General features: G+C 39.5%; 1 protein-coding gene across 2 annotated transcripts in view; it reads right to left on the bottom strand.

The window, feature by feature from the left end:
* The window catches only part of taf3 (TAF3 RNA polymerase II, TATA box binding protein (TBP)-associated facto), a 79,487-nt gene that overhangs the window by 51,632 nt on the left and 3,308 nt on the right, over nt 1–24,547 (bottom strand). Inside the window, exon 1 of one of the 2 annotated variants that reach the window (XM_052118908.1) lies at nt 21,542–21,661. The exons of the other annotated variant lie outside the window; for it this stretch is intronic. Within the exon in view, the coding sequence (XP_051974868.1) occupies nt 21,542–21,557 (16 nt within the window). The 5' untranslated portion in view covers nt 21,558–21,661. Of the gene's footprint in view, nt 1–21,541; nt 21,662–24,547 lie in introns of those variants that run through there. 2 annotated transcript variants of the gene reach the window in all.

Genomic DNA, 24,547 nt, shown 5'->3' with positions numbered 1-24,547 from the left:
CATGGGAAAAATGTCCATCAGCAGGTTTTGTAGGTCACTCATCACGCAAACAGCCTTTAGGGTTTGTAGTGGAGAAGACCGCCTGTCAATCTAGAGGACATTTAGTCAGAGTTCAAGATTGTTTAGTTTTCACCCAGTTTGAGATGGTGTTAATTCATTTTAATGTTGAACTGAACTTTTACAACTGGAAGATATTATATATTTGAGATCACTAAGACCAGTGCAGTTCATCAGGCCGATTTCAAACTGTTGTCTAACCTTCTGAGTATGTAAAGTATCTAGCACTGACACCTAAAATTTTGAGGAACCAACCTTTACAAGTGTGTGTGTGTGTGTGTGTGTGTGTGTTTGTATACTCTCTAAAGCAAAGTTCACAAACGAATTGGGAACAAATACTGGCAAAATCTCATGTTATAAAATGTCGATATATATCGATTATTGATCTGCATGTTATTTTCTCTATATGTCCACACGGTTGGGCTTATGTTGTATATCTGGAATAATAGCATTGGGAGACCACAAGGGGGAGATATAACATTTACTGAAGCAGGTCGCAAGGCACAGGTATCACAACATAGGACAGGTATTTTATATCTCCTTGCACAGGACGCACACATACAAATGTTACTAATATTTTTCTACTTCAAGAATTAATGTGACGTTGATGAGTTTGCAGGTTAGTGTATGAAACTGGTTTAACTGTGCAAACTGAATGATTAGAAATTATTATGCAATTTTTCTGTATGTTTCTTTGAAGAAGTTTCATTCAAGCTGTCAAACCACAAAACGACATACTTGTAACTGAAAATATATTGTGTAGATTGTATGAAAGACATATACACAATATATCATCTAGTGATGGTTAATAATCTTTGTCTTTTTACAATGATTTGGGGCGATTTTAATGGAAAACTATGCAAACTACACTCCGTGGTGGTGCAGATTTTTAAGCAGCCCGAGAGATGACGAGGCCACGCTGTGTGTATACATTCATCTGAATTTTAGAATGTGGCATGTTGTCTGCCAGACACATCCGATGTGCGACCACTTTAATTTACCTTGCCGAGAAATATGTTTGAAAACATTAGTACTATAACTGTTCAATGGGATGCCCTATTTATATCTGAAAAAATCCTGCATATATATATCGCTAATCATCGGGAAAATCTTTTGATTATCTATGTGTGAAACAAAGGCATTGATCCCAAGCCTATCTTAATGCATTCCTATCAAACATGATATTATATTCTTATATTCATGTAAATTATACCGTTATTAAAAAATGGTCACTATGCGAAAAATAGAATATATCAAATGTAAATGTTTTCTCTGCTTGAGTAAAAACAGCTTGTAGCGTATGCATTGATTTTCCTCCCTCCTTTAGAATGCTAGTCTTATCCACCTCTTGTTTCCTATGGTGGCATTAAGATACTGCCTCTCTGCTAGGACAATAAACACACACTAATTCCCTGGCACCACTAAATGCTTCAGCAGCACTGTGTGTGTGTGTGTGTGTGTGTGTGTGTGTGTGTGTGTGTGTGTGTGTGTGTGTGTGTGTGTGTGTGTTAGAGAGCCCAATTACAGAACACACACAAGTCCCTGTACACACTTTTACAATGTTAATTTCTATTTAGTACTAAACTGCATTGAAGTATGTTTTTAACACATTTAAATATAATATTTTCAGATTAAAGGTGAATAAGGTTTATAACTGTGCATGTCTAATTAATACTACTAAAGGAAGATTCATGTAGTATAGTTGATGGTAGATTGATGACCATCTATTTCATTCACATTTATTCTCTCTTTAAAAGCAGAAACACACATTACAAATGCAAACTTTAACATTCTAAATGAAGTAACATTAATAAGGGTGTAAAGACGTACTCTATTAATGATTTGTTAACGTTCTTTACTTAATTATGCAATGCATTGACAAATCTGAAATTTGGTCACTATTTGGTTTGATCATTTTGTACCAATTATAACTAGCCTATATTCATAAGCATGATAACAATATGATAAAACACAAACATGAATGGAATTTACATCATAGTTATATATTGACAATACAATAGGTTATACATTTACATCTGTGTAGGAAACATAATGGGGATCCGGATTTGGTAGATATTTACAGCTAATAACATGTCAAGAACTGCTTTTAGGATAAGAACTGAACACATACTATATTGAGAATTATTTTTAATATGATAATTATAAATCTAATATTAATTGCATTTAAACTCCTAAACATGAATCATATGTTTAATGCGATTTAGTTTATGGTGAAGCAGCAAGTGTTTCTGAGTCCAAAAAGAAGCATATTTGCTGTCTGGCTATTTCAGCTTGGGTTAACAGTGACCCTACCTGGTGCCCTGGGACCAGGGGCAGAGGTTCTGTTGAGCCCGCGAGCCTGTCACCCTCTCTGGGGAAGGATTTACATTCCTACCCCTCCCATCCACCGGACGAACCAAGCTCAATACGGTCTCATAACATCAGTTAAAAGAGCTCATACACACAAACACTTCCAACTCACCAGACTCAAAGGCAACAGAAGCTAATATCTATGCAACCCGAAATTATCTTCTAACAGCTATAAGTGAAAAAGCCGCTGCAAGTATTTATATTAAGACAATGGCTGTTATTTATATGCTATAAAGAGAAGCCAGGCCTATTGGTTAGAAACATTGTATATTTTTTGTGGAGAAAACGGGCGTAGCTGTACAATGCACAACTTGAAAGCAGCTACTTTTAGGTATCACCCCAGATAACTGGGTGTACAAGTGGGTGAGAATTTCGTAGGTGGTGATTGAATGTACAAACAGCATTTTCCCTGCCAGAGTCAAAGCTTGGAAGAGCCGTCTTTCATATAATAATGCCAGAAAGAGAGACACTGGCCTGGAAAAAGATAATCATCATATGACACCTACACCAACCATAAGGACAACAGACCAGGTACACCGTGTGTATACACACACACACACACACACACACACACACACACACACACACACATCTACAGTACATTTCTATATAAACAAACATGCCAGAAAAAAAGATTGCAGAGAAAACACGTGGAATATGTTTGTGTATGTGCGGGAGACAGACAGACAGCAAAGGAGAGGGATGGAAACAGAAAAGACACAGGGAAGGGGAAAATAGGATAGCTGCTGCAACAGTGCCATCTAAAGGAAGACGAGGTACTGCAAGATGTTTGGGGGAGAACGTCTACCCTTAAAAAAAAGTCATTGATAAACTCACATTAAGGAAACCTACATAAAAGAACATTAACTACTGACAGAAATCAGCGAAGTACAAATTTAAATAGCTTACCTTGATACAAAAATGTATTTATTGATTTTGAATAAAAGACTGAAAACTTATGTGCACTTCAAACAATTAATGCCTTTATTCGTAATACTTATTCTCAAGTGAAGCCCGGAGTGCACAAAACAAGTCTAAACAAATTCGTCTGGTTTTTATTAAGTAACATTACTAGGCTTGTAAATATTTGCACGGACAAGAATTCCAATATGATACTTTTATAAATGGTGCAAAGCATCATGAACTCTAAAACTTAAACATGATTCGGTTCAACTCCATTATTTTGTATTTATTTTGATTATAAAATGAAACGAAAACACAAGTGCATTTCAAGTAACAAACCCAATATGACATAGTTTATGCTACTTCTGTACAATGGACTGAATATAAAGTGAGAAAATAATAATAATAATTGAAGAGGTATTGAAGCCAAAACAGTGCTTGAGTGTGTGTGTGTAAGTCAACATCTTAAATGCTTCTACTGTGACTCTTTCACTGATACAAACTAAAAACGTAAAATAATAATAATAATAATTATAATAATATATATACATTGTGTGTGTTTTGCTCCGTTAATTTGCCCAATATTAGATGCAGATAATAGGTCATATATTTTTTTAATCGTATATTGCCAGGTTTCAAAATGTGAAACACATTTCACAAAGGCGAAACAGTGTCGAGGCTATATTTTTTTCTAATCTGATACACCTGGAAAGAGTCGGACTTTGAGCATGATAAATAATGTCTTATGACAAAAAGAAACTTTATAGACATAAAATAAGCTGGACTTCTTTCATACCTGTATCAGAAGACTTGGGAGACTACGATGGGGATCAAGTTTGGAACGAAGGGCACAAAACCATCACAGAGAAGAGAATGAAAGGAGAGTAATAGAAGAAGAATAGGACGTGCTGGGAGCGGGAGCGCATGACAAAAGAATCAAACGATTCTTTGAGACATAAAAATGGAGTAAAATTAAGTGGATTATGTGTTTTATGAAGATGTCACTAAGGCGCTCACAAAAAAACAAAAGAAATGGGTAGAAACTTTATAAAGGGAGAGAAAGTGAGTATTTAGACTGGGAATAAAAGATAGGACAGGATATTTCTCTCACACACACACACACACACACACACACACTTTGTGTTAGCACACCTGGGCAGAGGAGGGCAGCTTGCTCTCCAGGCCTGATCCTGGGTCAGGTGACCTCTCCACTGAGCAGAATAGTCGGCTCCTGTCTGTCTCCGAATCGTACACGCTCAACACAAAATCCAGCTCTCTGGCAGTACCTGGCCCAGTGCAGCAGGGAGTCATCCCAGACCTGTCAATCACAATATGCCAACGAGAAAACACCGACCTCTCTGTCTCCTTCTCTCACACACAAACACACACTCATCCATGCCGTCGGCAGATAGTGGGAGGTAAACGATTGTGACAGGGGTTGCATCCATCTATCATAATGCCATGACAGAGTAACATAAGACCAGAGGCTCGTTCTATAAACAAACACACTCACACTGCAACACAGAGATCACTCCCCAGCATTTAACAATAGAAACCCTTTAGTTAAAAAAATATATATTCTGTAATCATTTAATCACCTTATTCTGAAATTCTTTCCATTCATGATGTTTTGATCAGCTTGATTTTGTGAAAATGGCATGGTTTCATAATGTTCATTATTTTGGGTGAAATGACCACTGCGTGGTGCTAAAAGCTAGTTATGTTTTCCCGCAAACAGGTTTTTAAAGTTAATGCTCAAATGATTTTTAAAGGTGCAATATGTTAAAAAAATTTGCCCTTTCCAGACTTCCTAGGTTGCCTATTAAAGCCTGTAAACTGATTTTCATGCGAAGGGAGTGGGTCAATTTTGCCGGGAAAATCCAAAGGATGTGACGTTTATGCGCCCAGCCTCAGTAATCACTTCTCTTCTGCTATTCAACAGCAACAACAAACTGCAAATCTAGGTAACATTATCTTAGAGATGGAATCCAGCAAATGTCTGGCTCCCAGCAAAACACTGACTCCTACATGAAAGCAAAACATTTTTTTTTAAAATTATATATATAGTGAGTACTGTCTGGCTATGCGGGAAAGTGTTCGTGATAAAACAATCAAAACCGTGTAATTTTAATCATGCTACCTCATCTGTCAGCATGATGCCGGTGGATCACGTTCAGGCTCTTTGTATATTACGTAATTGTTTTGGTTGATGCTCGCTCACTCACGTCCCCATGTGTGTGCACGTGCACAAGCAACAGGTAACTGGCCGCAGTTCATTTAATGGCCACAGGTGTCATTAATAACAAGGGTTTCTGAATCTTACATGCTGCACCTTTAAATCGACAAAACCTTCCTCCCTACCTTAAACCCAACCTATATTGTCATAAAAAGAAAATATAAGATGAAAAATGTAATTGCTGAAGCACCCACATCGTTTTAAGGTGCTTCTATGACACTTTCGGCTCACATGCCAATCTTTAAGACTCGTAACTCAGTCTTTTGCATCGCAAGTTCAACTCTCTATCAGTCACATTGTCAACCAAGAAGTCATGTTTTATAGTATAAGTGTCATAAGATAGCAAAAAGTAATTAATTATTAACTGATAATCTGCTGTTTTACTCATGATTTGTGTAAAAGCACATAATAGTCCTTGTTGTTTCACCTCTAGTGTTCATTCACCAGGAAACTGCTGCAATACGTAAAGGCCACGTAAAAATAATTATGAAAAATGTAGGTATAGTAACATGATTCTATGAGACCAGGTTGGTTTTGAAGAATGTTTATACTACTCTTTTCCATACAATGAAAATAGATGGGGACTGGGGCTCTGGGTAACATGTTCACTATATTCCAAGCATTTTCTGAAGCCATGCGATAGCTTCATTTGCCATTATTGATGCCAAATGCCACTGGTCCTTAAAAAAAGGTGAATTATTCCTTTAAGCACAGCTTATATACACTGATGAGCCAAAATATTATGACTACTATGATGTTGGTCCTCCATGTGCCACCAAAATGTCGCCAACCCACTGAGGCATAGACCCTTGAAGCCGTCCTGTAGTATCTGGCACCAAGACATTAGCAGAAGATCCTTCAAGTCCTGCAAGTTGCAAGGTGGAGCTTCCGTGGATCAAACTTGTTGGCCCAGCGCACCTGATGCTTAATCAGATTGAGATCTGGGAAATTTGGAGGCAAGGGCAACACCTTGAACTCTTCATTATGTTCCTCAATCCATTCCTGAACAATGTATGGCAAAGCCCCTGCCATCAGGGAATACCATTGCAATGAAGGGGTGTACCTGGTCTGCAACGATGTTTAGATTGGTGGTACGTATCAAATTGACATCCACATGAATGGCCAGTCCCAGGGTTTCCCAGCAGAACATTACCCACAGCATCACACTCCCTCCATCGCCTTGTTGTCTTCCCACAGTACATCCTGGAGCATCACTTCCCAGGCAAACAGAGCACATGTACAAAGCGGTCAATGTAATGTAAAAGGAAATGGGACTAATCAGACCAGGAAACCTTCTTTCACTGCTCCAAGGAAAAGTTCAGATTCTCGTGTACATTTGGTGGTGGACATTGGTCATCATGGGCACTCTAAATGGTCTGTGGCTATGCAGCCCCACATGCAGCAGGGTATGCACTGTGTGTTGTTACACATTCCACACATAATCTGTGGTGATTGGGGCATGGCCGAGCGATGTTTCAGACAGCGAGGCCAGGAGAGACAGAATGATAAGGATTGACACCAGCTGGAAATCACCTCTAACAGCTGTTTTGTGTTTGCAGTGAGAGTGGAGAGGGATTAAAGGGAAAAAGGCCACTGGAGGAGAAAGAGGCACGCAGCAGTCCAGAGTGTGTGTTCATTGGTGTGCTGAAAAGAAATCATTTGTGTGTTAGAAATAAAAGTGAGTGAAATAAAGACTTATGTGGACTGTTTACCTGGCCCCCACTTCCTCCTTCAAGACTAAGCATGAAACATTGTCATAACCTGCCGAAACCCAGGAATTAGGAGGAAGAAATGCCATCATGGAGTCCTTGCCACTGACCGAAGTAATCAAGACCATCGCCGGCATCAATCAAGCCCAACATCAGGCTGTGCCTGAGCTACATGTAGAACAGGAGCAGAGGTTCCAGGCGCTGTTTCAGGCTTAAACAGAGGACCGGTAGGTGCTATGGAGCTTCGTACACCAGAAGGGGTCTTCAGCCATGACCCGGGAACAACCCATGGCTGTGCCGCATGTCACACTGATCTAGATGGGACTACAGGATGACCCGCAAGATGACCCCCCTTTTATCGAACGAATGGCTGAGGCATAGAAGTGGCCGAGCAGCCAGTGGGTGGTCTGCCTACTGCCACTGTTGTCAGGGGAACCCCAGCTCACTGCTAAACAACTTCCTGCGGCCAAACTTCTGGTGTACGAGGACTTGAGGAAGGCCATACTGCAACAGGTCGGCCGCAGCCCAGAACAACATTGGCAACACTTCTACTCGTGGACGCTTGGCGAGCACGGCTGCCCGCTCGCATTCGCCCAACAGCTCCTTGACACTTGCCGAAGGTGGCTGCTGGCTGAATAATGCGGCACCGAGGTAGTGCTCGATCAGGTGATACTGGAACATTTTATCGCCCGGCTACGGAAAGGAATGGCGGAGTGGGTCCAGTGCCGCTGAGGCGGTCCACCTGGCTGAGGACCATATGGCGATGTATTCAGGGATGTATCTCTCTCCTTGCCCCATCCTGTTTCTGTTCACCAGAAACAGGGAATTCCTACCCCAAAACCCTCAACAGGGTTTTCCCCATTTGAATTATTGTATGGGCGTTTATCCTATGGGAAAATTGGAAGGAGGGACCTTCAAACAGCAAAAACTAAATTCAATACATTCTTGACCCAGGAGCAAAACTCCAAACAATGGGGCAATTAACAAAGGAGAATTTGCTCAAAGCCGGAAGTATAAAACCTACCGATTACTCGAACACAAAAAAGTGGTTAAGGAACAATTAAAAGCCATGCTAGATATGGGGTAATAGAAGAATCCCACAGTGACTGGGCCAGCCCGGTGGTGCTGGTTCCGAAGAGTGAAGGCTCAGTCCGGTTAGGTGTGGATTATAAAAAATTCAATGCGGTGTCTAAATTTGATGCACACCCAATGCCTTGGATTGATGAACTGCTCGATCGGTTAGGTGTGGCTCGCTTTTATTCAACACTGGATTTGACAGATCCCCTTAACTCCCATGAAACAACTGCATTTTCCACAACGTTTGGCTTACACCAATTTGTCACCCTTCCTTTCAGTTTGTTTGGGGCCCCGGCTTCGTTTCAGCAGCTCATGGACAGAATCCTCAGGCCACATGCCGCTATCCTATCTGGACAATATCATTATTTACAGTAATGACTGGCAGAGGCACCTTCAGCATCTGAGGGCTGTCCTGAAGTCGTTGAGATGGGCGGGAATCATGGCAAACCCTAAAATGTTTGAAATTGGATGGGTGGAAGTATGGTTTCCAGAAATTTGCGTCATCGATGACGTCGATGCAAAAAATACGTCGACGCAAAATATGCGCGTCAATTCGTCGGACCCAAAACAAAGATGGCGGCGCCGGCAAGTAGTAGCATCACGAGTGGCTCCTCAGACTATCAGAAGTGCAAGGTGGCATGCACTCGTTCCTCTAAAGTATGGGAATTCTTTAATTTAAAGGAAACAATTCCGTGATATGTCGTCTTTGCAAAATGGAGATGGCCTTCCATTCTAGCACCACGGCAATGCACCAGCACCTTAAGAGGCGCCACCCGGTTGCAGCTGCAGATGACAGAGCACCATAAGTTTTTTTTCAACTCCCCACTTTGCACTCGATGTTGGAGTAGGCTATAATACGTTGTTGACACCTAAAGTTTTCGCTTATAGCTATTAATAATGCGCTTATAGCTATGAATGTCGTGAAAAACACATAGAGGACACTGACAACGCGCTGACAGACAGGACCAAGCAGGTAACATTTAATAAAGTCTCAACTTTCAAATTTGGTCATTCAAAGAAAATTAAACCATAAATAGGCCTACTATTTTGTGGCTCTTTAATGTGTCGTGACAGACTGCCTCAGTTAAAGCTGCTCGTGAACCGATCATCTTTTCCTTGGTTAATTTATAGCATCAAATAGGCTAAACATGAATGTAGCCTACATCAGAAGGACTGTTGTTTTAACCACGGAAAGACGTCAGTACGGTAGCCTACAATCCATTATTCAAATTCAAATCCACCGACGTTAATCTTCTCTCTCTCCTGACTACTTTGTCGGACAAAAATGGAGTATTATGATTGATTGATCAGATCACCAGTCAATCAAACTCCCGGCAAATGTTTTTTTTTTTTTACATTTTATACACCCCCACCCCCGATGAAACCGGTATTACCGGTGTTGTCACAAGTCGATTAATCGAATCGAAATCTAATCGGACTGAAAAAAAACGAATCGTTAGATTAATCGATGCATCGAAAATTAATCGTTTAAAAAATGATCGTTTATCCCAGCCCTATTGCATACACTTTGTTAGTATTTGATACCATTGCCTTTAACTTGGGTCAAACCTTCCACAAGCTTCTCACAATAAGTTGCTGATTTTGGTACATTTCTCCAGACAGAACTCGTGTAACCGAGTCAGGTTTGTAGGCCATCTATTTTGTGAAGTGCACCAGCCCCTCCAGCAGTAAAGCACCCCCACAACATGATGCTGCCACCCCCCTGCTTCACGGTTGGGATGGTGTTCTTTGGCTTGCAAGCCTCACCCTGTTTCATCCAAACATAACAATGGCCATTATAGCCAAAAAGTTAAATTTTTGTTTCATCAGACCAGAAGAAAATTTCTCCAAAAAGTAAGATCTTTGTCCCCATGTACACTTGCACACTGTAGTTTGTCTTTATTATGGTGGTTTTGGAGGACTCGTTTTATAGGACTCATTTTTACTGTGGAAATAGATACATGTCTACCTGTTTCCTCAAGCATCTTCACAAAGTCCTTTGTTATTGTTCTGGGATTGATTTGCACTTTTCGCACCAAACTACATTCATCTCTAATAGATAGAATGCGTCTTCTTCCTGAGCGGTATGATGACTGTGTGTTAACATGGTGTTTACACTTGCATACTATTGTTTGTACAGATGAACGTGGTACCTGTGGACGTTTGGAAATTGCTCCAGAGGATAATCCAGACTTGTGGGGGTCCACATTTTATTTTCTGGGGTCTTGGCTGATTTCTTTTGATTTTCCCATGATGTCAAGCAAAGAGGCACTGAGTTTGAAGGTAGGCCTTAAAATCCACAGGTACACCTCCATTCAGAAGCTAATTGGCTTATTGTCTAAAGCAGTGTTTCTCAACTGGTGGGTCATGACCCAAAAGTTGGTTGCAGGTCTATTCAGACTGGATCGAGGATGGCAGGGAAAGAACAATGCCATGGTTCTCCCATTGAAGATATTTCGGTGGCCGCCCAAGTGATAGCCTATTTAGGACTGCCGAGGCAGATTTAATGATAATCTCACAATCAGCTAAAGGCTTCTCATCTGCACAAGTGTAACAGTACAAGCTCGCGATCATGATCTGCTCTTCTCTCTGGCACACGTGTGCAACAACCGGGCTAACCTTGATATTGCGAAGCGCAGACCTCAAAACTGAAGTGACCAATTTCAATTCTAGTGAGACTTTTCTAGTTTAAAGCATTACGGAGGAAGTTAAGTCAAATCTCTCAAACAGTAGGCAGACATGCCATACAGCACTGAGGAGGAAAAGAGCAACACTGTGCTATGCGCTAATTTTACATCATCACCTTTACAAAATTGTTTCACAATTTCACATGAGTAAAAGTTTCAAGATATGTTTCAGCTAGTACTTATTTTTTTTTTATAAATACTATAATTTGTTATTATTATTATTATTAATATTATTTAAGACTAGCTACACTGACCTCAAGATGGTAATGAGGAGCCTTTCCTCCTGTTTAATATGTATGTTCTGTTTGGGTTCTGTTTGAAATTAGGAAACAAACAGGATAATAATGGGCTCATATAAGTAAATACGCTCTTCAATTTGTAAAAGTGGGGAGAGAAAACTTCCTGTCGCTTTTGTTGTTGACGTCAACAACAAAAATAATGTCACTTGATGCATGCCCTTGTACTTGAAAACCATGAACAAAACTATGCAACATAAAAAGGAAATGCGACCCATGGAACATTAAATACAGGTTAAGTTTTTACTATGGTGGGTCATCTCTAGATTATTTCCAATGTTAAATCTGGGTCCTGAAGAAAAACCAGGCATGGCCAAGTGACGTTTGCAGAGAGCGATAGACAGAATGGTAAGGCTTAACACCTGTGGGAAATCAATTCTAACAGCTGTTTTGTGTTTGCAGTGAGAGTGGAGAGGGATAAAAGTGCAATCCAGACCGCAGGAGGAGAGAGACGCACGCAGCAGTCCAGGGTCTGTGTTCATTTGTGTGCTGAAAAGCAATCTTTTGTGTGTTAGAAAGAAAAGTGTAAAATAAAGATTTACGTGGACCGTTTCCCTGGCCCCCACTTCCACCAAGATTGAGCAAGAGACATTGTCACACCATCATTAACATTTTCTGTAACTTCTGCCACAGTAGACCCTCTGTCCGTTTGAATCAGACGGCATAGCCTTTGTTGCCCTCACACATCAATGAGCCTTGGGCTCTCAACACCCTGTCACCGGGTGTCCCTCCTCAGACCACAGTCAGTTGTACTCACCACTGCTGACCGACAGCACCCCACAAGCCTTGCCGTTTCAGATATGCTCTTAACCAGTTGTCTGGCTATAACAATTTGGCCCTTTTCAGTCATTCAAGTCTTTACTCCTGGCCATTTCTCCTGCATTCAATAAGTTGACTGCGAGAACTGATTGTCTAATCTACCCAGACCTTGAAATGTGGCCTTGTTAGGTGATGATCAATGTTATTCGCTTCACCTGTGAATAATATCATTATGTTTTGGCTCATCTGTGCATATTTAAAAAAGCAGAGTTTGTCAAACATGGAAATTCTCTAGGGCTTCTACCCTGGTCCTACAACACATCGCCTGTCAGATTTATTTGATAGCGTTTTAATTTGCTCTTTGATTTGATCTAGATGCACAAAGTGGCCCATTTAGGTAATGTATTTTAACTGGCCCACAACAAATGGAAAGTAAAAAAGACAAATGGATCCAACGGCACCAAATCTCTGTTAAAGAGTGAGAGGGGTGGATGAGAGACAATGAGAGAGTGAAGGGGGAAAAAAAGAGCGAGAGAATAAATCTGCACTCTTCCATCGATCCCCATGCTTTCTGCTCTCATCTTATCTTCAGGTCTGAGGGAGCCAGGCAAGTTTAAACGATTCTGACCTTGTCCGACATAAATAGTCAGAAAACTAAAAGAGCAGATAGCCCTCTCTCTCTCGTTCACTCTCCATGAGCAAAGGGGATGAGGAAGGGAAATACATTGAGATAAGAGGGGAGAGATAATACAGAAGTTACTACATCAGCGAGAGTGTCACGGACAGACAGAAACACAGCACACCAAAGCCTCTTTCCACTGACAGAGTACCGGAGCCTAATCAGGAAAAACTCAAGGGTCCACTTCTATTTTGCATTTTATTAATTTAATACAATATATATATATAACTCTAATTAATATAAAAATATAATATATTAGATATTTATTTTATTTTATAATTTTATTATTCAATAAAATGTTTTTCATTACAAATGATATATACAATTATATTTAATTATTATCTAATATACATATATTAAATAACTGAAATATATATTAGGGCTGTGAATCGATTACATTTTAACTAACTAATCGCACAGTTTTCTGTGATTAAAAGAACTTGCAAGAAATTGGTTAGTCATCCCTTATTTTAATTATTTCAATACGTACATGATAAAATGTTAGTTTTTTGGGGATAGAGTTAATTACACACATTTTTACAGGTATAAATATTTTATACAAGTATATATATATATATATATATATATATATATATATATATATATATATATATATCTATCTGGAACCAACAAACATCCATGCGATTATCTAATCAGCCAATCATGTGGCAGCAGTGCAGTGCATAAAATCATTCAGTTACGGGCCAGGAGCTTCAGGTAACATTCACATTGATGCCAGATGGTCTGGTTTGAATATTTTTGTAACTGCTGATCTCCTGTGATTTTCACACACTAGAGTCCCTAGAATTTACTCCGAATGATGCCAAAAATAAAACACACCCAGTGAGCGACAGTTCTGTGGATAGAAACGCCTTGATGAGAGAGGTCAACAGAGAATGACCAGACTGGTTTGAACTGACAAAGTCTATGGAAACTCAGATAACCTCTCTGTACAATTGTGGTGAGAAGAATATCATATCAGAATGCTATTCTGAGATGCGTGTTGGCGCTGTTTTGGGGGGCATGAGAGAGACCTACACAATATTAGGCAGGAGGTTGTGGCTGATTTGTGTGTAATGTAATGTGTGTATATATATATATTTCTTTGTGTATATGCTTTTCTTTATTACTTGGTCCAAGTCAACAATTTCAAAAACTTTATTTTTTTTAGTAATTTTTTGTTTCATAATGAAATTAATTAATATGGGTGGCACAATTTTATTTTTGTCAACAAAACTAATTTCAAACATTAAAGCATACGCCTTCAGATCAAATGATTTTTAAGATCATGAGAAACATTTCTGTCAAGTGTTTCAAAAATGTGACCGGTAGTGTATATATATATATATATATCTGCACAGAATATATATACTGTACACATAATAATCTAAAGGAAATCTGTTTAATCTTTTATTTTATTACATTTAAAAAAACATTATTACGATTCGTAGATAAAGACTGCAATGCGGCATGTTTATTTGTTGGCAGGCACCAGCACAATAAGGGGTAAAACTGACCTGAGAGAAAGAGACAGAAAGCAAGACAGTAATGACTATTATACTTAGACAAAATTATTTTATCAGGTCGGATTCTCCTAGCTATGGAGTGTGCCCTCACCAATCAAAGAGGGCCCTGGGCCCTATTCTCTCTGAAGAAAATGTTGCGGCATAAGAAAAAGAGAAAAGACGGAGGCCTTTAATATTCATTCTTTTCTCTTTTTAGAGTGTAACAGCTGCACCTGACATCAACGGAAACTGTGCACATCTCTTCACGCATTGTCAGGCTTTCCTCTAATCATTTTACGCCCTTGTGAGGCTTTGAAAAGAGCCGATAACGAAGCGAGTCAAATACAGAGCTCGCTCAATTCATAAGTTAACAGAAGAACTGCACACACGCTCAAAGAGACTGAGGTAATAATCAGCGCCTCTAGACCAGGAGATTCGTTGTGTCTACACTGCAAGCGAGTGATGCTCTACGACAAAATTAGAACATCCCAGTTGCCAACTCAAAGTCTTAATGGCAGAAAAGTGAAGACAAGGTCTGGAAGATTAAATGCTCTCTAAGATTCTGTTAAGCAAAAGCAGTGTACAATGCAAGTACACAAAACTGCAAGTGCGCAAAGTTGACAGCTTCGTAAACTACAGCCAAAGCATTTTAGTTTTGTTGAATTGTGCACTTCCAGTGTAGATTTCTTTGTTATTTTTAATGGGAGCTTATAATCAACAAAGATAAGTACACTGCAAGTGCGTCAAGTTGACAGCTTCATAAACTCTTGCGGAAGCATTCAGGTTTTGTCATATTGTGGACTTACAGTGTAGATATGTTTGTTGGTTTTAATGGGAGCTTATATTAAAACCACTTTATCTACACTGCAAGAGAGCAAACTCGGAATCGTTGTTGATTACAATGGAAACTTTATTGATTGGATTTCTTGATTGGTTTTAACTGGAGATTAAAATCAACGACGAGTGCGCAAGTGCGCAAAGTTGATAATACTAGGAATTGAGGCAAGTCAGAGCCAGCATATTGTAGTACAACTCTTATCCATCTTTACACTGAATTTGGAGGCAACCCAAAGTCGCCTTTGCAGGGTAAAGACACTGTTCAGATCCATAGCCCTTTCGTTTTGAAGCTGTAAATTTCCAGAGCAGTCCTCTTAATCTTGTTCTCTCTCTCTGCATAGACGAAAAGTCTTTATCAGTCTGTGTGATCACTAGTAATTTCAGTGTACAGATGGAATCGCTCTCTTCCTACCTCCCATTACCTTCTTCCCTCAGGACTGAACAACAATACGCTCCTACACAATAGACAAACAAGTGCCTGTTGACTGCAACAAAATACACCACAGCAGTGACAAGGACACTGTGCAATCTGTGCTAATGTAATAACACTGACCTGAAATCTGTTTAAAAAGTTCCCACTAGGGTTGGGCGATAGGACGATGTAATTAGATATCGACAAATCTGAGAAATACCCCGATGCTGATTGTGACATTTATTGACAGACGATGATCGGCAATATCGGGAAATTACAGAAGCACGAAGCTGGGAAATCGTTAAGTATATTAAATACAAAAAGTAGCCCAGGGTATGAAATTAGCACACGCTAAATGTGGGTATTTCAAGTGCATGGCAAGTAACATTGCTCATCTACCTGTCACTGTGGTGGGGTAACTGTAAAGCCCTGTTCACACCGCCAGCGACTTTGTGGCTTGGTGTTGCTAGACTCTGTGATCTGTGTCACTTGTTGCCGTTCTTTGTGTTTGTTGCTTTAAAGTTATTGGAGGACTGCGTGTCTGGCCATAGCTTTTGAAAATGTTATCACGATTGTAGTGTTTTATAAATGTGCAGCAGTGTTCAGTACATTAATTCATTAATAAGACAATCAATCTATCATGAATGAATGAATCAAACTCACACTGAATGCAGACCATTTCTGACACACTTTTCCATCCATCGTTTTATTATATCCATGCATGTGGTTACAGACAAATGATATAGAACAGTAAATCCCTCTCAACGCGGAGACTTCTCCGTCTTGCCTGCACTCGTCTCCAGTCTGCCAGGAGACAGATGACATGATCTACAATGTCTTCACTCTCATTGGAAGTCACTCATCATTTACATAAAGTTACAATTTTCTCAAATTTGGGTCGCTCACAGCCGCAACAGCTCGTGTCGCCGGAAGTTGCTATGCTCTCACTGAAAACGAATAGGATTGTGTCACCACTTGCACATTGTTGCTGGCGGTGTGATGTCTCGGAATTGCATATTTATAATTAAATTATTATTATAATTATTGTATATAGATTTTAAATTGTCTTTAGATCTAAATGAGTATTAGAATTTTTCCACCTGTTGTAGATGTATGCATGTATGACGGCAAATGGAAGGGTAGTTATATTGGATTTTTTGACAACTTTGGTCATTGCTCAAAACCTATAGAATCAAAAGTTATAGAGCAACAATATTCACCAATCCCACAGCCGGGGGTTTGACAATATCATTGGATATCGTGACATATTTCTTGCAAATCGGCCCTAGTTCCCTCACTTTTTTACCAATGACTGTCCATGATCTTTCCATGACTGTTTAAGTTCTTTGTGACTAAAAAAAGGATTTTTAAAAATCATTTTGTTTCAGAACATTTTGCAAATTAACCATTTCAACTTATATGTGAAATGGTTCATTCGATTTGAATTGACTAAAAAATACGGTATGTGAGCATGTTTTACTCTATTTAAGAGGTATTAGAGAGCAAAGAATAATCAGGAAAATGTTTATTAACAAAAACATTTTCCATAACTTTTAAGATTTTAGTCATTTCAATTACTTTTCCAGGCCTGATATTCCCTGACCTGGAATGGTGGTGACGTAGTGGCTAAAGCACAGGGCTGTAAATCAGAAGGTCGTTGGTTCAAACCCCATGGCCACCACCATTGTGTCCTTGAGCAAGGCACTTAACTCCAGGTTGCTCCGGGGGGATTGTCCCTGTAATAATTGCACTGTAAGTCGCTTTGGATAAAAGTGTCTGCCAAATGCATAAAAAATGTAAAAAAATAAAAATGTAAAAAAAAATGTCCAGGTTTTCCATAACCGTGGGAACCAGGGTCAGAAATGAACCTGGACTTGGGACAAAAATGCCCCAGATATAATGCTAGCAAAGCATTAAGCTATTGTATTAAGATATCTAGTGCATTATTAGCTAATTTTATATAGCTAGTTTTGTGTTTGATATCGATCAGACCTCATAATTAACAGCTATAATCGCTCGGATTGAGAATTTATTTCATCTAATTGATTTAGTTGATGTATTTGACTTATCTGGACAGCATGTTTTTAATGTTTGAAAACAAGAGTGCCCACATAAATGTAAAATGGCCTGGAAAATAAATTCCAGTGGGCAAATATTAATCTATAATTCCCTGATGGCAGTTAAAAGTTAATTTCTGACACTGGTGGGAATGAAGCCTGTCAAATTAAAATTTGAATATTCTTCAAATCTAAGATAAAAACACACATACGATTGCTAAAACTGTGCATTCAGATTTTGGATGTGAGCCAAGAACTGATGATAGCTTGACCGATCGCATTCATGTGCTAAAAAAGGCTAGATGAGGTGCAAGAAGTATAGTTTAAACAAGCACAGGTGTCTCGAGTTAATACATTTACTCCACTAAAATAACTGAGAATTGTGCTCTAAATGTAATGTTTGCGCTTAGATTAAAAGCAAGTATAATTGGCAAAATCGGTACAACACTTTTTTGCACTTACTTTTTGTGCTTTATCATCCAGTAAAATGCTGACATAATGATTGATGAATGCAGTCATGAAATTAGAAATCCTCCACTCAAAATCCCAGCACAGGTGGTCAAAAGAAATTAAAGTCTAAATCAACTTGTGATCGTATCACCCAAAATGCATATTTAATACCAGGCAAAATAATGGGTGCACACAAACACACAAAGAGCATGAGAGTCATGTCAAAATTGATGCACTAATTTAATATTGTTTTGTTGTTTTTTAGTTTTTTTTTTTATCCATCAAAATGAGGGACAGTGTTTGAAAAACAAAAAAAGGTAAATTACGGAGATCTGTTCCATTCTGTTGTACTTCTTGTTTGAACAGCCCCCATGGGTTTAGAGTCTGAGCCACTTCATCACTGAGTTCAGCCGAATGCAACTACTATCTAGGAATATTACTTCCGTACATAAAACTGTAATTAATAAAAAAAAAAAAACCACACTGGTATTTCTTTTATTATCAAGCTTGAATAGTACTGCGGCACTCAGAGCAACACAATGTCAACATAGATATCTCTATTGAAGGCCCCCCATTTTACTTTCTACTCAACATTTCAGAATATTTACTGGCTAAAATTTTTCTAATTACACTTATGAGCTAAAACATTATGACCATATGGTCCTCCGCATGCCACCAAAACAGTGCCAACTCGACGAGGCATGGACTCTACAAGACCACTGAAAGTGTCCTGTGGTATCGGGCACATAGACATTAGCAGCAGATCCTTCAAGTCCTGTAGGTTGTGAGGTGGAGCTGCCATAGATTGGACTTGTTGGTCCACCAAATCCCACAGATGATTGAGATCCAGGGAATTTGTAGGCGAGGGCTACACCTTGAACTCTTCATCATGTTCCTCAAACCATTCCTGAACAATGTGTGCAGTGTGGCAGGGCGCCTTATCCTGCTGAGAGAGGCCACTGCCATCAGGAAATACCATTGACATGAAGGGGTGTTCCTGGTCTGCAATGATGTTTAGGTAGTTCATCCACAAGAATGAACCCAAGGTTTCCCAGCAAAACATTGCCCAGAGCATCACACTCCCTCCTTTGGCTTGTCATCTTCCCACAGTGCATCCTGGTGCCATCACTTTCCCAGGTAAACGGTGCACAAATACACGGCAGTCCACGGGAATCTTCGGACCAGGCGACCTTCTTACACTACTCCAAGGTCCAGTTCCGACACTCGCATGCCCACTGTAGGTGCTTTGGATGGTGGATAGGGGTAATCATGTGCAATCTGTTGTGGCACATTCCTCCATAACCAATATCAAACATTTCTGAGACTTGTGCCACAGATGACCTTCTGTCCATTTAGACCAGACAGGATAGCCTTCATTGCCCTTGCGCATTGATTAGCCTTGGGCGTCCAACACAGTCACCGGTTTGTCCCTTCTCTGACCACTATCGGTATGTAATCACCACTGATGACCGGGAGCCCACAAGCCTTGCAGTTTCCCCACAAGCCTTGCTGTTTCAGAGATGCTCTGACCCAGTTGTCTGGCCATAACAATATGGCCCTTTTTAAAGTTGCTCAGGTCTTTACTTCTATCTATGTCTCATGCATTCAACACAAAAGACACTACGAGAACTGATTGTTCAATACCATCTAATCTACCCAGACCTTGACATGTGGCCTTGTCAGGAGATGATCAACGTTACTCACTTCATCTCTGAGTGCTCATAATGTTATGGCTCATCTGTTTATTTTATGCACTTTGGTTTAAAATAAAAAACACTTTTTTACAACCCATGAATATTCTTTGCAATAACATGACACTACATTTCACACTGAGATCTTTATTAGGAACACTCTGGTCCTATTAAAGTGCCCAAAGTGGTCTTCTGCTGTTGCAGCCCCTCCGCCTCAAGTTTCGACATGTTGTACATTGTGAGATGCTATTCTGCACACTACAATTGTACAGAGTGGTTATATGAGTTACCATTGCCTTTCTGTCAGCTCAAAACAGTCTAGCCATTCTCAGTTGACCTCTATCATCAACAAGGTGTATTCATCAGCAGAACTGCCATTCACTGGATGGTTTTTTGTTTTTGGCACCATTCGGGGTAAACTCTAGAGACTGTTTTGTGTGAAAATCCCAGGAGATCGGCAGCTACAGAAATAATCAAACCAGCCCATCTGACACCAACAATCATGCCACGGTCGAAATCACTGAGATAAAAAAATTTCACCATTCTGATGGTTGATGTGAACATTAACTGAAGCTCCTGACCGCATCTGCAAGATTTTATGAATTGCACTGCTGCCACATGATTGGCTGATTAGGTAATAGCATGAAAAAGTATGTACAGGTTTTCCTAATAAAGTGCTCTGTGGGTGTGCATGTATTCACTGTGCCCTCTTATGGACAAGGGAACAACATTGATTTAAAAATCTGGTGAATTCAAAATTCAAATGTAATTTTGGTAACACTGAAGGTAAGAATTTGAATTTAGTTTCTCAGCCCAGTTGACAGCCATAGTTGGAACCCGCAACATCATTATAATCTGTAATCCTAAATTAGAAGATTTTTAAAACATAAGCACAATGCTTTGTAACACAGGAGGAGTGGTGGTGTAGTGGGCTAAAGCACTGAACTGTTAAGCAGAAGGTTGCTGGTTCGATCCCCACTGCCACCACCATTGTATCCTTGAGCAAGGCACTTAACTCCAGGTTGCTCTGGGGGGATTGTCCCTGTAATAAGGGCTCTGTAAGTCACTTTGGACAAAAGCATCTGCCAAATGCATAAATGTAAATGTAGATAAAGCCAACATGCATAGAACAAACAATTAATGCAATTCTCTTATTAAGAGGCATTATTTTGTTATGTTGTATGAATCTATAACCATCGAATAGATTGTCTAATATTTCTGTAATTGAGTAATGGATGAGTTTAACTTTGAACTTAAGAGAAAAATAAGTTAAATTTTTTTTTCACAGGGTATCACTCCATATACTATAATAGAGAAGGAGAAAATCAGAAAGACAAGTTTAGACACAGTGAATGCAAATTATGTGGTAAAATAGCGCTACCATGTGGCTACATGTGCAACTGCAGCAGTGATTTTTCATCCAAACCATTTGTGTTCCTGACACTCAAACACACAGCGGGGCTCCACAACCTTAGTGGTTTGAAGGGTTATACATATACTGCATAATACATTTGAAAGAATCATGTCTGTCCTGTATATTTAAACTTTTGTCTGTTTTGCTTATACAAGTACATGTAGATTTGTGGCTTGAGTGTATGTAAGTGTGTCACGGTGTAATTCAGTGTAATATAGAATCCAACTGATCTATGAGGAAGAAACAGAAGGAGGCAGGAAAAGAGAGAGTGAGAGAGACCCAGAGAACAAGATCCATAGTCTTTCTTCTGGCAGAAGGGCGTCCAGCTGAGCGCTGGCTCCAAGCCCAGTTAGACCCCTGCCCTGGCTGGACTCACACACACACACATGCACACACACTCACCTGGGATGTGTGCCATCCGGGCCGGACCTCCGCCAGCTTCTCACATACATGCCTGAGACCCCACAACCCGGCAGCTTCCTGCTCCACACACACCGACAACCACAAACACACCTCACAGCCAGGGAGCTTCCTGTCTAACCCAAAACAACCCGATCATGTCCTCCCCTCCACCACCCACTGAACACCTCAGCTGTGTGTGTGTGTGTGTGTGTGATGATGGGATATGTACAGGTTCCAGTGTGTGTGTGAGTATTGGTCTCACCTTTATCTGTTTCTCATGCAGTCAAATAAAAAAAGGAGCAGTCTTGCAGATATGATTCATCTAGCTGCACATATACGCATGCAAGCGCACACACACTAAATGTTTCCAGGAAGATCAAGTTGCACACTTTTTAAGGTCCAAATAGGGTAGAGGTGGATGGGAGGAAAGAAGATAATAATAATAATTCCTTACATTTATTAGCTCTTTTCTAGGCACTCAAATCGCTTTACATATTTTCATGGGAATATCCTGAACCACCACCAGTGTGCAGCATCCACCAGGATGACCTGAAGATACACACTCACACACACTTTTCAATGTTTCTTTCTGCTCACACATGCACACACACACTTCTTCCAATATCAACACTATTTTACCACAAAGTGTCAGAAATAACAAGGTATTGTCACTAGGGATATGCAGGAATATGTTTAAAACAACATCAGCAATTTTGAAGAAATGAAAGAGAAAATGTGATGTTTTCCCTTCACTGCTCTTTTATAGATGAATAATAAAATAATATAATATAATTAGAGCTGTCGGTTTAATGTGTTAATTTAGGTTGAATAATTTTATAAAAAAAAAAATATAATCATGTCCCCTGATTTTTATGTTAATAGCGTGCCTCAAAAAACCTCACAAGCAGCGCAGCCTCAGAATGAGAGCCAGTCACACAGGACGAGTTCTTAATAACTGAATGACGTGCAACAGAATGCAGGGATTTGAGACATGACTTTCAATGTTTCAACTACATTTAACTTGACATATTGTCCCAAAAACCAGCGTGACGCTCCAAAAGCTGCACGCACATGTAGGTTACATAAATGACAATTATTAACAGCACTGACGGAACACAAAAACACATGAGAACAGACAGACGAACCCACTGTAGGCTTATGCTCAATGATATGGGTATAAAGCAAACAACATATTGACTTCTAAAGACACTATTTCTATTTGTGGAATGGTGGTGGCGTAGTGGCTAAAGCACAGGGCTGTTAATCAGAAGGTCGCTGGTTCGATCCCCACAGCCACCACCATTGTGTCCTTGAGCAAGGCACTTAACTCCAGGTTGCACTGTAAGTCGCTTTGGATAAAAGCATCTGCCAAATGCATAAATGTAAATTGTCTAATCAATCCTTAAAGGGGTCATGACATGGTTTTTTTTATTGTATTATTATGTTCCCTTAGGTGCAATTATAGTATTAATATATTTTTTTTTAAGAAAAACTTTTAAAATCTAGTGATTTATGACCTTTTCCCACCCTGTTTCTCATCCTCTGATTCAAACAGTCTGTTTTGGGGCGTTTTCCATTTAAGACTTCAGTGTTAACGCCCACTGTTATGATTGGCTAACGCCAGTGCCTATGTATCAATTATTGACGCTCCAGCCAGAACAATATGCAAGTAAACTAAGTAAAAACACTGTGATTATTCATAATGAATGAAATTGCGCTTTAAAAAGTAGTTTAAAGTTTAAAATAGATTACTTTCAGTTTGCGTCGTCGTTGTTCCCAGAATAGTCGGCACGGACTTATCTTTGAGCAACAGTTTTCTGGCAAAGCCAGCATCATATTGAGATTTGTTCTCAAAACAGTCATCCTTAAAATGTACAGAACAAACGCTTAAGTTAACACTGCCGTGACTGGGTCGTCCGCAAAAAATAAACTGCATCCATTTTTCCCTGACGTCTGGATCTTTCGGCAGCTTATTCAGAGGTTTTGTTTGACCACAGCCAGGAACAGCACATCTGTGTGGCATCGTAATTTTCCTGTGCACAAGTAGTCTCTGTCAGAGCTCGCTGTCCATCGACTGAACACTTGTGAGGCGACGGCGATACTGAAATGAGCGTAGTTGTCTTGCGCTTATAGCGTGAGTTATGTTGTGCTGGAGGCGGTCATATGCAAACGCTGTTACGTCACTTCTAACCGACACGTCACTTCTAACCATGAATCCAAAACGAGCTGTATTTTGAGCTTGATTAAATAAATGATTCGTTTAGAATGGGGAGGACGTCTTAAAATATTAAACTTGCAGGACGTTTTAATGATACAAAGACCTCTTATATACCAAAAGATCAAGGCAAATTTGGTTTCTCATGTCATGACCCCTTTAACACGTTTGCCACAATAATGCAAAACAATGCTGTCTGAATATACTTAATATATCTAATTACATTATTATGTATTCTTATTTATATTGAATTATCTTTTATATTTCTGAGCAAATATTGATATAAGCGATTAATTTGTTTAATAAATTGGCATGTTATGTAATTAATTGGCTTAAAGATTTGAATTGATTGAGAGCGCTAATTATAATATCATATAATTAGGGCTGGGAAATTTAAAGCTTAAATTCTGCAATTAATAGTTGACCGCTAAAACATGTAAAACAAATTAATGCAATGTAGTATCTAATTTTATTTTCACTTCCTGAAAATTCACTATGTTTCCCCCACTTACTGTGGTTAAAACTGCCATATATACATTTCCAGGAACAAGCTCAACTCGACTGCACATTCTAGCACAAAAACTGATTGTGTGGAGCAGTGCACGCTTATTCACTGCACGCAACACATGTGCCGGGCATAATAAACTTGGGAGCAGATTTACTGTACAATAAATAAAGACTTCACCCACAAGTGGTGAGCCAGCTGTGGGAGAGATACGGACGGGCAAGCAATCGAAAATGCTCACTTAATTTGATCAGAACCAGTGTCAAAAGTGAAACATTGAGAGAGA

Source organism: Xyrauchen texanus, chromosome 45, assembly GCF_025860055.1.
Source record: "Xyrauchen texanus isolate HMW12.3.18 chromosome 45, RBS_HiC_50CHRs, whole genome shotgun sequence".
Taxonomy (NCBI): domain Eukaryota; kingdom Metazoa; phylum Chordata; class Actinopteri; order Cypriniformes; family Catostomidae; genus Xyrauchen; species Xyrauchen texanus.
Note: the sequence above shows the minus strand (reverse complement) of the source record. Positions and strands in the feature narration are given on the sequence as shown.